The sequence below is a fragment of the Garra rufa genome, chromosome 3 (genome assembly GCF_049309525.1).
Source record: "Garra rufa chromosome 3, GarRuf1.0, whole genome shotgun sequence".
Lineage (NCBI taxonomy): Eukaryota > Metazoa > Chordata > Actinopteri > Cypriniformes > Cyprinidae > Garra > Garra rufa.
Genome location: NC_133363.1, coordinates 8,854,623 through 8,873,828, shown reverse-complemented (window position 1 = coordinate 8,873,828; position 19,206 = coordinate 8,854,623). Strand labels below are relative to the sequence as shown.

Sequence of the window (19,206 nt, the reverse complement as noted above, 5' to 3'; positions counted from 1 at the left end):
AAGCTTTTGAATGGTATAGTGTGTAATGTTTCAAAAGCTTTTTATTTAAGATAAATGCTGGTATTCGGATCTAGCTATTCATCAAAGAATTCTAAAAAAAAATGAATAAATTACATTTTAAAATATATCCAAATAGAAAGCAGCTATTTTAATTCATTTAATTAATTATTTAAAAATATTTCACAACTTTTGCTGTATTTTGTATCAAATAATAAAGGACTTGGTGAGCAGAAGAACCTTCTTTAAAAAACATTCAATCTTACTGTTCAAAAACTTTTGACTGCTAGTGTTTTTTCTCAGACTGTATTCAAGCAAAAACATTATCTCTTGCTTTCCAAGATGTCTCAAAAAGTCTGTAAGAAACAAACCAACCTTCTTGGATGCCTGTCAAGATTAGAAGTACCTGCTCTTTGTCCTGCAATAGAAAGTTCACGAGTGGGTTTGTAAGACGCCATAGTCTTTGACCCAACAGATGAGAAAACACCATCCCAAATACCATTCTGTGTGCATGGTCTCTGATAAAAGCATCTTGTCAATGTCTCATCCTCCCAGATATGCGGTACTTCTAGGATTGATCTTAAGGTTACCCAAGCCTGTAATATCCCAGCAACATGCCGACCTACATGAGCTAATAAAAATGTCATCTTGAACTCTTTTGTATAATTTATGCTCTACCTCATCTCTATTGTTCTTCAGTGTGAATCAACAACAGATTTATCAACAATCAGGCCTATCTGGCTCAGAGCTCGTCCTTGGTTAGACTGCATATTTTCAGGTTATGTCAACATTAGTGACCTATAAAAAGCAGTGTTCTAAAACTTGTTTCTTTCATTATGTGGCAGTAACATCCGTGCTCAGCTTCAGGTGCTCTTAAGAAGCGTCAAAAGGAAAACAGGAACACTTGTCTGTCAAAATATAGACGCCTGTTTCCTCTCGCAGGCTATAAAAGGACATCATTGCCAATGACTTTATCCACATTTCCTTTGTCTCAGTGTGAGGCCTGAAGAATGGCCTATCTGCCTGAATGAATCTGTCCGCTGCTTTTGACACAGTTTCTTGGTGTAGTCTTTGATGAGCAGCTGATTTTCAAAGACCACATTGCAAAGAATGCTTGATCTTGCAGATTCGCACTGCATAACATCAGAAAGATTCTGCCCTTTCTAACGGAGCATGCTGCACAACTTCTTGCCCAGGCCCTTGTCATTTCTAGGCTAGACTACTGCAATGCCATTCTGGCTGGACTTCCATCATGCTCAATCAAACGTCTACAAATGATTCAGAAGGCACCGGCATGACCGGTCTTCAGCAAGCCCAAAAGAGCCTATGTTACACCTCTCTTTATCTGCTTGCACTGGCTGCCAGTTGCGGCTCGCATCAAGTTCAAGACATTGGTGCTTGCATACAGAACAACCACAGGCTCTGCGCCTGCCTGCTTCCACTCAATACTATGAATCTACATTCCCTCCAGAAGTCTGAGATCCGCTTGTGAACGACACCTCGTGGTACCATCACAGAGAGGCACAAAATCACTTGCCAGAACTGTTTCTTACATTGTTCCTGGCTGGTGGAACGACCTGCTAACCCCTATCCGTACCACTGACTGCCTGACAATCGTCAAGCAACAGCTGAAAACGCATCTCTTTCAACACTATTTGATTTCATCTTAATTAAAAAAAAAAAAAAAAAACTTTGTCTTTCTCTTTATTTATTTATTCTCTTTCTAGCTGGTAGCTGATATCTGAAACTTGGTATTAGGAACACTTCCTGTGTCTGTTTGCCTCTTCAAGATGAATCGCTTTATGTAATCCCCAATTGTATGTCGCTTTGGATAAAAGCTTCTGCAAAAAGGCTAAATGTAAATGTTTTGATGCACCTGTCAACCCTCATGGCAAAGGGCATCTCAGGAACTGCACTCCAATGGTTTGAGTATTACCTCTTAGCATGGGCGACATTTGACTCTTGAGTCGGGGGTGCAAGAAAAAAAAAATGAATGAAAAGAAAATAGCAAAAGAAAAATCTTTTTCGGATAAGCATCAAAACAATACCTTACCATATTGTTACGCAGTCAAGAATAACTTAAAAGAGGATTTCAACGTTTACTAAACTGTGGATGAGCTTTTGACACTTGCTGCTGGTTTGAATCTGACTTGAATGCTTCCAGTTTTAAGTGTCAGTTGATGGCCTTTCATTTTTAACCAGAAACATGCACACTGCTTTTCTGATTTTCGTTAAAGTTTTCCGTGTCTTTTTCCTGTGTCACTTGAAATGTATCCGTTTTGATTCATTGTTACTAAAGGTGAGACGATCAGTTTTGGGACTATACTGTCATAAATTGCATACCATTCCTTCCTGAACTTTCTACTGTCTGTTACTGGAAATTAAATTAGTCTAGTGGTTGATATTTTCCAATCTCAGTAAAGTTTACACACACTTTTGGTCCATGCACTAGATCTCGCTCAGGACTCGCACTGTCTTTGGTAGTTTGGCAAGAACCAGTTCCAGTTTTTTTTTTTTTTTTTTTACCCTGTCCATTGCTTTGGTTATGAGTTGGTGGTTTGAGTTGTTCCTCTCAGATAGGTCCTTCAAGGTATCTTTGGGGGTGAGGCGTCCAAGTCGCAACATCTAACTACTGGGATGCCTCAGGGCTCAGTTCTTGGACCATTTCTCTTCTCTGTTTACATGGCATGACTAGGTTCTCTCATTCAGAAACATGGCTTTTCATATCACTGCTATGCATCTCAGGAACTGCACTCCAGTGGTTTATATCTTACCTCTCAGATAGGTCGTTCAAATTATCTTTGCGGGGTGAGGCGTCCAAGTCGCAACATCTAACTACTGGAATGCCTCAGGGCTCAGTTCTTGGACCACTTCTCTTCTCTGTTTACATGGCATCACTAGGTTCTGTCATTCAGAAACATGGCTTTTCATATCACTGCTATGCATCTCAGGTGCTGCACTTCAGTGGTTTAAATCTTACCTTTCAGATAGGTCCTTCAAGGTATCTTTGGGGGGTGAGACATCCAAGTCGCAAAATCTAACTACCGGGGTGCCTCAGGGCTCAGCTCTTGGACCATTTTTATTCTCTGTTTACATGGCATCACTAGGTGCTGTCTTTCAGAAACATGGCTTTTCATATCACTGCTATGCATCTTAGGAACTGCACTCCAGTGGTTTGAGTTGTACCTCTGAGAATGGTCCTTCAAGGTATCTTTGGAGGGTGAGGCGTCCAAGTCGCAACATCTAACTAATGGGATGCCTCAGGGCTCAGCTCTTGGACCATTTCTCTTCACTGTTTACATGGCATCACTAGGTGCTGTCTTTCAGAAACATGGCTTTCATATCACTGCTATGCATCTTAGGAACTGCACTCCATTGGTTTGAGTTGTACCTCTGAGAATGGTCCTTCAAGGTATCTTTGGAGGGTGAGGCGTCCAAGTCGCAACATCTAACTAATGGGATGCCTCAGGGCTCAGCTCTTGGACCATTTCTCTTCACTGTTTACATGGCATCACTATGTTCTCTCATTCAGAAACATGGCTTTTCATATCTCTGCTATGCATCTCAGGAACTGCACTCCAGTGGTTAAATCTTACCTTTCAGATAGGTCCTTCAAGGTATCTTTGGGGGGTAAGGCGTCAAAGTTGCAAAATCTAGCTACTGGGGTGTCTCAGGGCTCAGTTCTTGGACCATTTTTCTTCTGTGTTTACATAGCATCACTAGGTGCTGTCATTCAGAAACATGGCTTTTCGTATGACTGCTATGCTGATGACACTCAACTCTACCTCTTATCACATCCTGATGATCGGACAATAACTGACATATTGCTGGATGAAGAACCATCACCGTCAACTCAACCTTGCCAAGACTGAGCTGCTTGTGGTTTCAGCAAATCCATCACTTCATCAAAATTTCTCCATCCAGCTAGACACATCAAACATAACGCCTTCCAGGACAGCCAGGAACCTTGGAGTTGTGATTGATGAGCAGGTGAATTTCATAAACCACATTGTTAAAACTGCCTACAGATTTGCTTTGTACAACATTAGGAAGTTCAGGCTCTTTTTGTTGGAACATGCTACACAACTCCTTGTTCAAACTCTTGTTCTGTCTAGCCCGGACTATCGCAACACTCTCTTGGCAGGTCTTCCAGCCAGTTCAGTCAATCCTCTGCAAGTAATCCTGAATGCAGCAGCAAAAGTAGTCAGTAACAAGCTAAAAAAAGCACATGTCACACCTCTGTTCATCAATTTGCACTGACTACCAATAGCTGCTCGCATAAACTTCAAGGCATTGATGTTTTAGAATTGTTGAATAAAGAACAAAAAGTATTCTCGTAGCTTCATAATGTTACGATTTAACCATTGATGTCACATGGACTATTTTATCAATGTTCCTACTATGTTTCTGGGTCTGGGAACATTTCAGCTACATTTGCTGTCTACAAAGGGTCAGAAAGCTCTCGGATTACATTAAAAATATCTAATTTGTGTTCCAAGGATGAATGAAGGTCTTGCGGGTTTGGAAAGACATGAGGGTGAGTAATTAATGCCAGAATTTTCATTTTTGTGTGAACTTTCTCTTTAATGCAAAAGTTCTGAAAAAGTTTCTGTCTCAGCTTATAGGTTTGGGGTTGTTTTTTTGTTTTTATCCTGCAAAGGGTCTTCAATTTTGGTGTTATAGAAATGACCACTCTATCTGTACCTCACCATGAGAATTCAAAGATAAAATAACCTGTTTGCCATCATAAGGCGCAGTATTTATTGTTTGCAGCGTTTTCTATCCCTTTTCTGTGCATGGGTCAGAAATGTGTAGCCGTTCCAAAAGATAAGTAAATGTCACAAGGTCAGGAAGAGTTTTACTGGATGCCTCGCAAACAAGATTATGAAATGTGTTGTTGTATTTTTGGGGTAGAAGATGACAATGAGATTCCAAGGAACGTTTAGGAGAAGCTATGCAGTCATTCTTGTAGGCACCTTAGCAATCGTATGGCAACATGCTAGAAACCACTCAGACCATGACGATTCAGCATGTCACACATTCATGATGACTTATTGCGTTTCTAAAATGGGTCGAGTGGAATGACAAGTATGCAATTGACTTCATGTTCCTAAACATTTCATCCTCTCTTTGCTCATTGTTGGATTCAGGTATTTGGTCAACAGGACAGACAGTGTGAATTTTCATATCTTGTTCCTGTTTATTGGTGCGTATCAGAGTTTGACACAGACATAATGGGAACGTTGACCCCGGCAGCGCTGCGGATACGTCTGTTAATAGCTGGCTGTCTCTGTTTCTGCCGAGCGTATGATTAATAGCCTCAGTGGTATGTTGATGACAAACAAAAACAGGATCTGTAAACTTTTATCTCCCGCTCTCTTCTCCGACTTCCGTTGAGTTATAATTTATGTCTCCATTACATATTCGCCATTCTCGGGGCTTTTTTTTTTTGCATCATCATGATAGAGATAGATATGCAAATGAATTGCACCCGCTGATAGCGTTGTTTATTTGCACGCATTCTTGGTGTTGTTTTAGCACCAGATTCACTGATGGAATGACGTGAAAGAACGGAAACAAATCCAGATTTTTCCAGATCCCAGTTTGTGCACACTGATAACAACCAGTGGCTTCTACATTATCTTGGTTATTTTACAGCTACTTGTCAAATAAGTAAATAAAACCATGGACTTATTACTTTCATATTGGTTTTAGTGTTTTACTTGTAGATTAGTTGAAAAGTCCTCCTAAAAACACAGTCCATTATAACAGTTGGCCCAAAAAAAACAATAGGAAGAGTGCAGCAATATAGTAATAAAAACTTAAACTTAACTAAACATAATAGAGTAGTTAATTAACATTTTTGGAAAGAACATCTATGCTATGGTGGAACATCTATTTTATTTCTGTTCATTTTTTTTAAGTTGTCTCTAATCCAATGTTTTGTTTTATGCTCACTATAAAATTAATCCTTAATTTAGTTTAGTTAAAAAAACAAAACAAAAAACAATTTGTAAGTTTATTAAATTTGAAAAGTAAAATAAAAATCTTTTTTTTTTTTTTTTGGTTAAGTTGAAACAAAATCTGTTACTTTTCTTTTATCCAGCTCTTTGTTTTATACCCCCTATAAAATTAATCTTTAATTCTGTTTAGTAAAAATAGTTGGCTTGTCAAATTTTCATTTTACTAAATTTAAACAGTAAAATATCTCTCTTTTTTTACATGGTAACAGTCAATATTTTTATACGCATAAACAGGGCTAAGTAAAAAAAATACTGATTTCCCGATTTTAATCAATTCTCGTTTTTATGAAGCAATATGGATTCTTAAATCTCAAGAATTGATTAGTTTAGGTTAGTTTTCAGTTATTGAACAGAACATTGCAGCGTGCCTCCCATCCAATAAATCGCAAAACACTTTGTGCTTTGTTACTTTTCAAATGAAACAAAGTCTGTGATTTCAAATTCTGTCCATTTTATTACAGTATTTAAACTAGGGGTGGGCATAGATACATTTTTTTAATCTAGATTAATCTAGATTAAATCTTGGAATTAATCTAGATTAATCTAGATTAAAATGGCTAATTTGAATTCTGCTGAAGGCATTCAGAATATGTGTGCTACCCAAATAATGACTAAAAGTAAGTCTTCGAGTACGGGCCAGGTGGCGCATTAGACCAGGCGCTCATCTCCTGTTTCCAAAATGCATCACAAACTGCTTGACAATTGCATTTACAACATAATTACCTATACAAACTTGTGTAACCAAGTACTTGTGCGCAAAAGGCTGCACGACGTGCGCGTTGCCGTTAAATACACAGACGCGCACCGGCATGGATATCAGCGTACATAGTCTTCCATTAAACTGCGTTGCTTTTAGAAGCGTCAATTCAGTTGTTGCATATAGTTTAATGTCTTTATTTCGGGATTATCAAAGTAAATTATAACTCACGTGCCCCAGTAAAAAGGGTCTAACAACGCACCTGCCCTGAAGCGGCTTCATAACTGCATCAATGTCTGCACGTCTCATTTGATGTGGTTATTTCACAGAAGTTGAAGACTCGTTCTCGCCCCCTACAGTGCAATTCGACTAGGTATACGTCATCCGCGCTAAAATATCAAGGTGAAAGTCATCATATCTTGCGTAGTTTAGACCCAGCTCCCAACCCAACTTTGAGAATAGATTAACGGCGATATTTTTTTTATCGCCCGATAAGAGTCTCACGTTAACGCAGCACGTTAACGCCGATAACGGCCCACCACTAATTTAAACAATAAAATAAATTTAAAAATGGCGCTGTTTAGTGCGGAGTGACAGATCGCTGTACCACCTCCGTTTAGGAGAAACTGTGGCAAGACGCATGTGAACTGATCATCTCCTCCATTTTAATATGAAGGTACAGTATTTTACAAAAGTGAGTACACCCCTCACATTTCAGCAACCATTTTAGTATATCTTCTCAAGGGACAGTACTATAGAAATTAAACTTGGATATATTTTAGAGTAGTCAATGTGCAGCTTGTATAGCAGTATAGATTTACTGTCCTCTGAAAATCACTCTACATACAGCCATTATTGTTAAAATAGCTGACAACAAAAGTGAGTACACCCTAAGTGAACTTGTCCAAAGTGTCAATATATTGTGTTAGCACCATTGTTATCTGGCACTGCCTTAATCATCCTGGGCATGGAATTGACCAGAGCTGCACAGGTTGTTGCTGGGATCCTCTTCCACTCCTTACAGAGCTGCTGGATGTTAGACACATGGTGCTTCTCCACCTTACACATGAGGATGCCCCACAGGCGCTTAATAGGGTTCAGGTCTTGAGACATACTTGGTCACCCCTTCACCTTCGGCTTCCTCAGCAAGGCAGTTGTCATGTTGGATGTGTTTGGGATCGTTGTCATGTTAGAAAACTGCCGTTCGGCCTAGTTTCTGGAGGGAAGTCATCAAGTTCTGCTATAGAATGTACAGTACATAATGGTATCCATGTTTCCCTCAATGAACTGCAGCTCCCCAGTACCAGCAGCACTCATGCAGCCCCAGACCACGATGCTACCACCACCATGCTTGACTGTAGGCAAGACACAGTTTTCTTGGTACTCCTCACCAGACATGCTGGACATCATCTGAGCCAACCAAGCTTATCTTATAGTCTTATCAGACCACAGGACATGGTTCCAGTAATTCATGCTCTTGGACAGGTTGTCTTCAGCAAACTGTTTGCGGGCTTTCTTGTGAGCCAGCTTCAGAAGAGGCTTCTTTCTGGGACGTTGCCCATGCAAACCGACTTGTTGCAGTGTGTGGTGTATGGTCTGAGCACTGACAAGCTGACCTTCTACTTCTGCAACCTTTAAAGCAATGCTGGCAGCACTCATGCATATGTTTTTTGAAGCCGGGTTCTGCACCTGACGCACAGAACGAGTGCTCAACTTTGTTGATCGACCCTTGCAAGGCCTGTTCTGAGTGGAAACTATCTTAGAAAAACCTCCGTATGACCCTGACCACTGTAGTGTAACTCTGTTTCAGGGTGTTGCTGAACTTCTAATACCCTTGGCCATCTTTGTAAAGAGCAACAATTCTAATTTTCAAATCCTTGTTTTCCATGAGATGCCATGTTGAACATCCAGTGGTCAGTATGAGAGAATTCTACTTAAAGCACCTAATTTTAACTGCTCTAATACAAGATACACAACTTTGTATGGTATTGTGTATTGTGATAAATATCATATTGTGATGTTGCAGACAATACCTAGCCCCAGTTATAACCTCTCTCATGTTTTTAGAAAAGATGTTTGAATAGATTTGAAGAAAATTTTACTGAGCAAATATTTCATTAGTAATGGTGCATTTGTGTTGTTTTTATTTGTTCCAGGAATCCAGAATGTTCTTAGTCTCTTCTGTGCAGTTCTGACAGAGCACAAGGTTTTGTTCCACTCCGCCAGCTATCAGAGACTAGGAGAGGCCTGCCGTGCCTTAGAGTCCATCATGTTTCCTCTTAAGTACAGGTGGGTCAACATCAACTGTTACTTATATAACTGGAATAATTGACCTTCAGTTGCCTTGATAACAGCATCTTATTTCATTAGCTACATTATTAGCAAATCTAGTTAAATCGGAAGTGCTTTGCATGAAAACTAGGACAAGTGCTGTATCAAATCAAGCCCGCCAAGAAAGCTTAAATTAATATGTCCTCTTCAGAAATGATAAGCCTGTAATTTTGCAAATCGCTCTATTTTTAGAGTCTTTCGCAACAGTATGTACTATTTTCGTGCTTGGTATGTAATGAGAACAGTCTGATGTTAACATCTGCTGACTGCTTTTGACGTGATGATGGTGGTTGCCTAATTCTCATTTGGCCTGCAGCTACCCCTACATTCCCGTCCTCCCATCTCGACTGCTCGAGGTGTTGAGCTCGCCTACGCCCTTTATCATCGGTGTGCACTCCATGTTCCAGAGCGAGATCCAAGAGCTGGTGAGCTCAAGACATTATTCAGTCTGCCTTAAACAGGTGGTCAGATTCTGGTAATGTTGCTTTGTGACCATTCCGGTAATTTCTGAAGGGGTTTTGGTTTCTTTTTTACAGCTCGATGTGATCATCGCTGACCTTGATGGAGGAACAATTAAAATACCGGAGTGTATACACCTCTCCCAGCTCCCTGAACCCCTGTTGCACAATACTCAAAAAGCACTGTCCATGGTAAAAAAATACACTTTGCACACACACATTATGTTATGGTTACACACACATTTAAGTAGACATAGCATGCATGTGTTTTATTACTATTATTTTAAACATTTGCCAAAAAAAAAAAATAAAAATAAAAATTATATACAGTTGAGGTCAAAAGTTTTGCACAATCTGCAAAATTTTACCAAAATAAGAGGGATCATACATTATTTAGTACTGACTTGAATAAGATATTTCACATAAAAGACGTTTACATATAGTCCACAAGAGAAAATAATAGTTGAATTTATAATAATTACCCAGTTCAAAAGTTCACATACGCTTGATTTATTAATACTGTGTTGTTACCTGATTTATTTTTATAGTTGTTGTTTAGTAATAGTTGTTCATGAGATCCTTGTTTGTCCTGAACAGATAAAACACCCGCTGTTGTTCAGAAAAAGTTCCACAGAGTCTTTGGTTTTCAGCATTTTTGTGTATTCAAATAATATTTACCCTAATTTTCAAATTCTAAATGCATCTTAATGCATTGCATTTCTGTTTGAAGCATCAGTGAGTGTTTGAACCTTCTGTAATAGTTGCATATGAGTCCCTCAGTTGTCCTCAGTGTGAAAAGATGGATCTCAAAATCATACAGTCATTGCTGGAAAGGGTTCAAAAAAACAAAAATGCTGGAAAACCAAAGAATATGTGGGATCTGAAGGATTTTTCTGAAGAACAGCAGGCAGTTAAACTGTTCAGGACAAATAAGGAATAAGTTAACAACTATCACTAAACAAAAAAAAAAACACAGCTGTGGATCATTCAGGTAACAACACAGTATTAAGAATCAAGTGTATGTAAACTTATAAACAGGGTATTTTTTCTGTTATTGGACTATATTTTAACATCTTTTATGTGAAATATCTTCTTCAGCTCAGTACTAAATAAAAAAAATAGCATGCATTTTGTATGGTCCCTCTTATTTTGGTAAAATAATTAACATTTTGCAGGTTCTGCAAGGTGTATGTAAACTTTTGACCTCAACTGTATAGTATGTTAAAATACCTTCAGACATTTAAGGAAACCCCTAATCCTAAATATAAAAGGTTCATCTGTCCTACACCACTGTGCTTTGGATCTGAGTTATTCTTAAATATGTTGAAGAGGGGCTTTTTTTTTTTTTTAGATAATACGATTATACGATATAAAACTTGTATATAATTGTTGTCCAATGGAAAACACTCATGTCTACTTTTGGTAATGTTGACTTTTACTATAGATAGAATGCACACTTTTTTTTTCTACAATTTTAATTTGCATTAAAATTTCATTAAAAGGATGTTTAATTAGGTTGTCTATATAACTAAAATCTCCATTGACCTTCTAAAATGAGTGTCAAAACCATGCATGTTCTGATTTCCTTAGTCGTTGATCTGTCAACCTTCAGTTCATGCATTGCACCTAGAAAATGCGTCTCAAACTGATTTCGTGCTAAAATACTAAGTGAAACCTCAGATTATGTTAAAAAATAAACTCTCTGACAATCAATAATTACCAACACGAACAGGAACCCGAGTCGTGCGTCATTGCAATCCACATTTAAAAAGTCAAATTAACATTAAAACAGATGTGTAATGATAGAATTCTATTTATGGTGCCAAAAGTGACTAATTACATTGTTTTCATTCATTGTGTAAGATTGTTTATAAGAAAGAGGAAAAAACCTGTGATCTTGAAAAACGATTTGTTTGGAGATAATTACTCAGATATGACCCAAGCCAGATCATATATACTTGGGATTGTGTACTTTTACTTAGAAATCTTCACGCTTCACTGTAGGATTAGTTCACTCATGAATTAAAATGTCCTGATAATTTACTCACCCCCATGTCATCCAAGATGTCTTTCTTTCTTCAGTGGATAAGAAATTATGTTTTTTGAGGAAAACATTTCAGGATTTCTCTCCATATGATGGACTTCAATGGTGCCCTCAAGTTTGAACTTCAAAAATGCAGTTTGAATGCAGCTTCAAAAGGCTCTTAACAATCCCAGCTGAGGAAGAAGGGTATTATCTAGTAAAACGATTGGTCATTTTCGAAACAAACTCATTATTTATGTACTTTGTAACCTCAAACGCTTGTCTTGTCTATGTCTGCTTGAACTGTTTTTTCATTTCAAAACAGTTAGGGTATGTCAAAAAACTCTCACGTTTTCTTCCCCAACTTCAAAATCGCCCTACATTGCTGCAGAAGTCCTGACCCAGTGTTTACAAAGTGAACATGCAAAGAAGATCAAATGCCCTTTACAAAAAAAGGTAAAACGGCGATGTTTGACGATTTTGAGGTTGAAGAACTTTATTGACTCGGATTACACATAAACTATGACTATGCATGCGCAATGCAGAGACAAGACAAAACGAGCATTTGAGGTCAATTCGTTTAAAAAATGGTCAATCGTTTCACTAGATAAGACCCTTCTTACTCACCTGGGATCGTTTAGAGCCCTTTGAAGCTGTATTTAAACTGCATTTTGGAAGTTCAAACTTTGGGGCACCATAGAAGTCCACTATATGGAGAGAAATCCTAAAATGTTTTCCTCAAGAAACATAATTTCTTTACGACTGAAGAAAAAAAAACATGAACATCTTGGATGGCAAAGCGGTGAGTAAATTATCTGTAATTTTTTGTTCTGGAAGTGAACTAATCCTTTAAGGTTTTTGAGGAAAACAATCCAAGATTTTTCTCCATGTAGTGGACTTCAATGGGGATCAACGGGTTGAAGGTCCAAACTGCAGTTTCAGTGCAGCTTCAAAAGGCTGTACACAATCCCAGTCGAGGAATAAAGGTCTTACCTAGCAACCAAACATAATTTTCTACAAACATAAAATTTCTATACTTTTTAACTACAAATTCTTATCTTGCGCTAGCTCTAGTGTGCGAGCTAGAGCAAGACAAGCATTTGAGGTTAAAAAGTATATAAATAGTCAATTTGTTTAAAAAATGGCAGATCTTTTCGCTAGATAAGACCCTTCTTCCTCGGCTGGGATCGTTTAGAGCCCTTTGAAGCTGCATTTAAACTGCATTTTGGAAGTTCAAACTTGGGGGCACCATAGAAGTCCACTATATGGAGATAATTCCTAAAATGTTTTCCTCAAGAAACATAATTTCTTTACAGCTGAAGAAAATTATCTGTAAATTTTTGTTCTGGAAGTGAACTAATCCTTTAAGGTTTCTGAGGAAAACAATCCAAGATTTTTCTCCCTATAGTGGACTTCAATGGGGATCAACGGGTTGAAGGTCCAAACTGCAGTTTCAGTGCAGCTTCAAAAGGCTCTGTATGATCCCAGCCGAGAAATAAAGGTCTTACCTAGCAATCAAACATCATTTTCTAAAAAATTAAACTGTAATGTATAATGTAACTGCAAATGCTTATCTTGCACTAGCTCTTGTGTGCGAGCTAGTGCAAGACAAGCATTTGTGGTTAAAGTATATATAATTTGAAGCTTTTTTAGAAACGACTGATTGTTTTGCTAGATAAGACACTTATTTCTGTGTAAAGCCTTTTGAATCTGCATTAAAACAGCATTATGAACCTTCAGCACGTTGACTCCCATTGAAGTCACTATATGGAGAAAAATGGACAGTTGATGTTTTCCTCAGAAACTAATTTCTTTTCAATTGAAGAAAGAAAGACATGAACATCTTGGATGACATGGGGTTGAGTAAATTACCAGGAAATGTTCATTCTGGAGTGAACTAATGCTTTAAATCGTCATACTTCTTCATCTTTCTTCAGTAGCTAATCTGTACTTTCAACATATACATAACCTCTTGCGAGGATTGAAAGATGATTCCGACTGGAGACATTCCATAAGCTATATTTGCACCATTTGTCTCATTCCCACAGATAGCAGGATATTTCCTCACTGTAAATACCTTCTTTGTCTTCAGGTTTTGCACCCAGATCTGGAAGAAGCAGATAATGCCTTCCCACCCCCTCGTTCTGCTCCATCCAACCTCAAACTGCTGGTAAGAGCCTGATTTGTCTATTTTCGCTTTTACAATCTGACAAAGTTACGTGTGAGTTTTGCGGAATGTGTGGCTGACACTCATGTGGTCCACATGGGAGTCTCTTATTGGGTCTTCGGGGGACTGAAATATCTATTCATTGAAGGAGTTTGAACTCCCATCACGTACGCAGTTTATTTTGAGGCGAGAAAATTTTCACTCTGACTCATTCCATCCTCATACGTTTATCTGGAATGTCTCTCTGTCGCTTCTATTCTGGCTTTCTTGTTTTTGACAGGATAAGGAGGTGAGGGCGGTCTTCCTGCGCTTGTTTGCACAACTCTTCCAGGGCTACAGGTCCTGTCTGCAGCTCATTCGCATCCATTCCGAACCAGTGATTCACTTTCACAAGGTGAGAAGAGGGCGCTGATCTGCAACCTTATGATGTTGAACCTCATTTGCAGAGTAATCAGGCCCATCAGCCCACAAACTATTAGAAGCAATTACTGTCATCATGCCAGATCAGTCCAGTAAACCGGCTTAACACTTCTCAAGTGCTTGCATAATGACTGTTCGAGAAGGATCTCCTTGCTAATTATGTCCAGGGTTTTCAGCAAAGGGTCTGTAAAAATTCAGCAGGGGTTTGTGGATACAAATATTTTATAGTATTTCTAAATGTGGTACATTAATGACCTGTGCTCTCAAAAAATGTTGTTTGAAGGCCTGTGTAAATTTATTCTGTAGAATCCAAAAGGAGATTAGTCACTTATTAGTCACTCAGTGAATAGGAATTAGTGCTTTCAAGCTTATACGGATGGAAAAACACTATGAAAATGCCATAAATGTATCATAAACATAGACCATACAATGTATCTGCTATATTTCTTGATAATGAATTTGTATACTATGGCCAAAATTTATAGCAAATCCTTTTTTTTTTTTTTTTCTCCTCAGGCACTAGTCAGTTTTAAGATCTTGGTTTTTTTTTTGCTTCAATAAGTGGACTTATTTTAGACGAGTGGAAAGAAAACTTTCAGAATACACATTTAAGTGTTTATTTTATTATGATTTATCTATTTGCAGCTGTAGATTTCAGTCATAGTAGATAAGATATAGATAGATTTTGCCTGTTTCTTACACAAAGTTAACACACACAGTTGTGGCCAAAAGTTTACATACACCTTGCAGAATCTACAAAATGTTAATTATTTTAGCAAAATAACAGGGTTCATATAAAATGCATGTTATGTTTTATTTAGTACTGACCTGAACAAGATATTTCACATGAAAGACGTTTTACATATAGTCCAGAAAAGAAAATAGTTGAATTTATAAAAATGGCCCTATTCAAAAGTTTACATACACTGGATTCTTAATACTGTGTTGTTTCCTGAATGATCCACAGGTGTGTTTTTTGTTTAGTGAGTCCCTTGTTTGTCCTGAACAGTTAAACTGCACAGTGTTCAGAAAAATCCTTCAGGTCCCACAATTTTTTTTGGTTTTTCAGCATTTTTGTGTACTTGAACCCTTTCCAACAATGACTATTACAGAAGTTTCAAACGCTCACTGATGCTTCAGAAGGAAAAATGATGCATTAAAGGCCAGGGGTGTGAACTTTTGAACAGTACGAAGATGTGTAAATTTTTCTAAGTCTAAATATCTTTTTTTTTTTTTTTTACTGCCCTTCAGAAGCGACAGAAGACTTACATGTTTTCCTGAATAATTTAAATTTACTCTGATCTTTAAATTAAAAAAAAAAAATTCACGCTCTGGCTCTTAATGCATCATTTTTCTTTCTGAAGCATCAGTGAGCGTTTGAACCTTCTGTAATAGTTGCATATGAGTCCCTCAGTTGTTCTCAGTGTGAAAAGATGGATCTCAAAATCATACAGTCATTGCTGGAAAGGGTTCAAATACACAAAAATGCTGGAAAACCAAAAGAATTTGTGGGACCTAAAAGATTTCTGATGAATAGCGGACTATATTATGGACTATATTTAATGCCTTTTTGTGAGATATCTTATTCAGGTCAGTACTAAATAAAAAATAACATGTACTTTGCATGTTACCTCTTATTTCACTAAAATAATTTAACATTTTGCAGATTCTGCAAGGTATATGAAAACTTTTGACCTCAACTGTATATTAATAAGTCTTAAAATGTAGTGTACAAGTCATTTTAATGACTTTTATGATACTTTGATATTTTGCCTCATTTTTGAACCTCTTTAAAGCTCTAGTCCCCATTATAATTGCATGAAGACCAGAGAATTTATTTTGTTTTCTACAAATAAAGATATATGGATTATGTAAAATATAACAGTTTTGGGGGAAAATAACATTCTGAATGCAAAACCAGTGTGTTCAAGTTATAACAGAAATATGCTTTAAATATAATAGTTTTGTACAGTTATGTTAAAAAATATAATGATTTAGCCTTAGTAAATTGAACAAAAACAAAAAGCAATAACACACCTGATGTGCACTCTTTGCTCATTTTTACATAATTTTTATTTGAACATGCCTGACATCATAATTATGACTACCAAACTTGTAAATATGAAGTTAATTGAACAATGCAAAAAAATATTAATCTGATAACATGTCATGTTATATAGACCACCAGACGTTACAAACAACTCTGACTGGATTGAAATACAGCATTGTTTATCTTACCTTAACTCAAGGCAGCTTGCACTTGTACAAACACCTGCCTTTTCATAAACACTATGGGTTTGGGTCAGAGCCAGAGAATGAAAGAATAATCTCAATGAACTCGCTAGATAAGCACTGAGCTTTGCCTCATCCAAAGCATTTGCTTTGAAGTGCCTCGGTGCAAACGTAAGCGCTCACGCCGATGGTATCGCGGTTAGTTTGTTTAAAACACTTTGGTGCGTTGGATTGTCCTCGCAATGAGCCATATGAAAAGTATCAAACTCGTATTCGCAAGTGTTATTTCACCCCCCAACCTGTTTTTGTTTGTGTCGGCCGTTGTCTCTGTGGCAACGTCTCGATACGACCCTCATAAAGCACCCCACATGGCTCAGATTATAGTACAAGAATGCTTCACATCTCTAAACTGAGCGACTTGTCCTGCCAAATGCTGCTTAATTTACTGGATAATGCTGCAGGGGATTTGCTTAAAATATACACATGCCCATCTTATTGGATGTATCTGGTGATGCAGATAACAGACGTATGACATTGTGTTTTCTGGAAGTAGTCTTGCTTAGAAAAATCTCTCTTCAGCATTTGAATTAAACTTGGCTGCTGGGTTTGAAGTAGACGGTTAGCAGATACCACAATTTTAGTTTGATCAGTGACCTTTTTTTTTTCCTGATAGGCTGCCTTTCTGGGCCAGCGGGGCCTGATCGAAAATGACTTCCTTACCAAGGTGTTGGATGGCATGGCCTTTGCGGGATTCGTGTCTGAACGGGGACCTCCATACAGAGCCTCCGATCTGTTCGATGAGGTGCAGTACTTCTTTATCAGAGCCTACTAAGTAACAAGCGTGCAGAAATGTAACAAAAATGATCCCTAACCTTTTTCTTCATGTAAGAGCAGACATGGCCATTTGTACATTTTATGGGTCTCATCCGCATCTAGCTATTTTAAACAAAACAGCTGGTTTTGCTGCTTGATATTGCAAATTGGTGTGTCTTAGTATATTCATTTAATGTATTGTCTTAATTATGAGCACACTGGTTTGTAGTGCAAACAGTTTTACCATTTACTGCACATTGCTATTCTTCTTGTTATTTCCCAATAGCGAATAATGAACTGGAAGTCTCTTTTCCATTAATCTACTGTACAGTGTTTGGCCTCTTAAACAGATTTTCTAACCCTTTTAAATGTGTGATATTATACTAATAACAGGGCTCAAAATTAACTTTTTTACTTGGTAGCACTGGTGCTCCCAAGTTCAAAAAGTTAGGAGCACCAAAAAAATTTAGGAGGACCTAATGAATATTAAGGAGCACCCCAACTGCCAATTGAGCAGAACAGCCAGCACTCGTCCCAGCATTTCTGTTTAGTAATGCACCAAACTTAATTCTTCATGGCTGATTCTGATTGCCGGTGCTTTACAAGCAAATTGGCTGATTCTGAAAGACTTTTTTAAAATATTTATTTTACACATTAAGCAACGGATAAGAATGAATGAAAATGAGTACATGAACAAGATTTTTATTTTCCTTATTATAGGTAGAGACATTTAAATTAGTGGCAACCACTACATTTTTAAACAGTCTACAGTAGAAATAACAAAAATTAAATGACACAATTCTTTCTTAGTTGCATTAAGTGCAAACAATAAATGCAGCCAAAATCAAAGTAGCTATAGACAACTACACAACCTATAATAGCCCACATACTACATACCACACATACCTACTTACATACCACAAACAGCCTAGATATGTTATGTAGTCTAATGTGCACACATTCGCTCTCTAAACGTGGGTATTAAAATGGCCTTTGAATGCGCATGCGCTTTTTGCTTACAGTTTTCATTTTAATAATTGTGCGAAGCGTTCAGCTGTGCTGAGCGTGCATTCTACAATGCAATACATTAATTTAACAAAAGAATTTGAAAGTTGGGGTTTTTGAAAAGTCTGATGTGAATGTATGCCGTGTTGTACAGTATATTAAGGCGGAGGCGCCAGAATTGCATCTGAAAGAATGTGCGCTGATTTTTGTAAATAAATGAAAACAAGTCGCACCACAACAATTTCTCACACTCGCACAAATGCTCCTAAATATATTTTGAGGTCGCGCATTATATTCAATATTGAAACATGAAATATTGGAAAAGTGCTTTTAGTTCACCCAAAAATTAAAAATGCTGTGGTTCAACCGTAATTTTATGAAGCTACGAGAATACTTTTTATGCTCAAAGAAAACAAAAATAATGGATTAGAAAGCTCCCTGATTTTATCAAATATATCTTAAATTGTGTTCAGAAGATGAGAGTAAGTAATTAATGACAGAAATGTAATTTTTGGGTGAACTATCACTTTAAATAAACTTTAAATGCCAGTAGGTGGCAGCATGTCATTATCTCAATTAGTGCATCATTCAACTGATTTCATTCAAAGCGGCTGATTCATTCAGGAACAGAACAAGTGACTTTATGAATGGATGGCTGAATCATAGACTCAGGTCGATTCATTCAAAATCACTGATTTATTCAGTACCAAAACACCACCATTTAATCAGAGATGCAATGGTCTGCTTTGACTCTTTTTGGAACTAATTGTTATTGGTGGAAGAGAGCGAAATATTGTATCAAGTGGCTTTGGGGGCTTAATATTTTGAATAAACTATTAAATAGTGATGATCTTAAGAGGAGGAGGAACGATAGTGTGACTAAAGGCTGCACTTGTAGGCAGACATTATATTTCAAAACCAGACTGTCTGACCTAAAACTGGACAGATGGCCACCTGAGTATTGCAGTGATTCATCAAAAATAAGTTGTTCCCCAAATTACGTATTATCCATTTATCTACAAAATGTCATAGCGAATGAG

General features: G+C 37.5%; 1 protein-coding gene across 3 annotated transcripts in view; it reads left to right on the top strand.

Moving 5' to 3' along the window:
* LOC141330873 (myotubularin-related protein 13-like) overlaps positions 1-19,206 on the top strand; it is a 202,736-nt gene that overhangs the window by 84,994 nt on the left and 98,536 nt on the right. For all 3 annotated transcript variants that reach the window (XM_073835655.1, XM_073835654.1, XM_073835653.1), the window contains exons 7-12: positions 8,874-9,006; positions 9,365-9,473; positions 9,585-9,698; positions 13,622-13,699; positions 13,977-14,090; positions 17,022-17,150. In XM_073835655.1, coding sequence (XP_073691756.1) covers positions 8,874-9,006; positions 9,365-9,473; positions 9,585-9,698; positions 13,622-13,699; positions 13,977-14,090; positions 17,022-17,150 — 677 coding nt within the window. The remainder of the gene's footprint in view (positions 1-8,873; positions 9,007-9,364; positions 9,474-9,584; positions 9,699-13,621; positions 13,700-13,976; positions 14,091-17,021; positions 17,151-19,206) is intronic.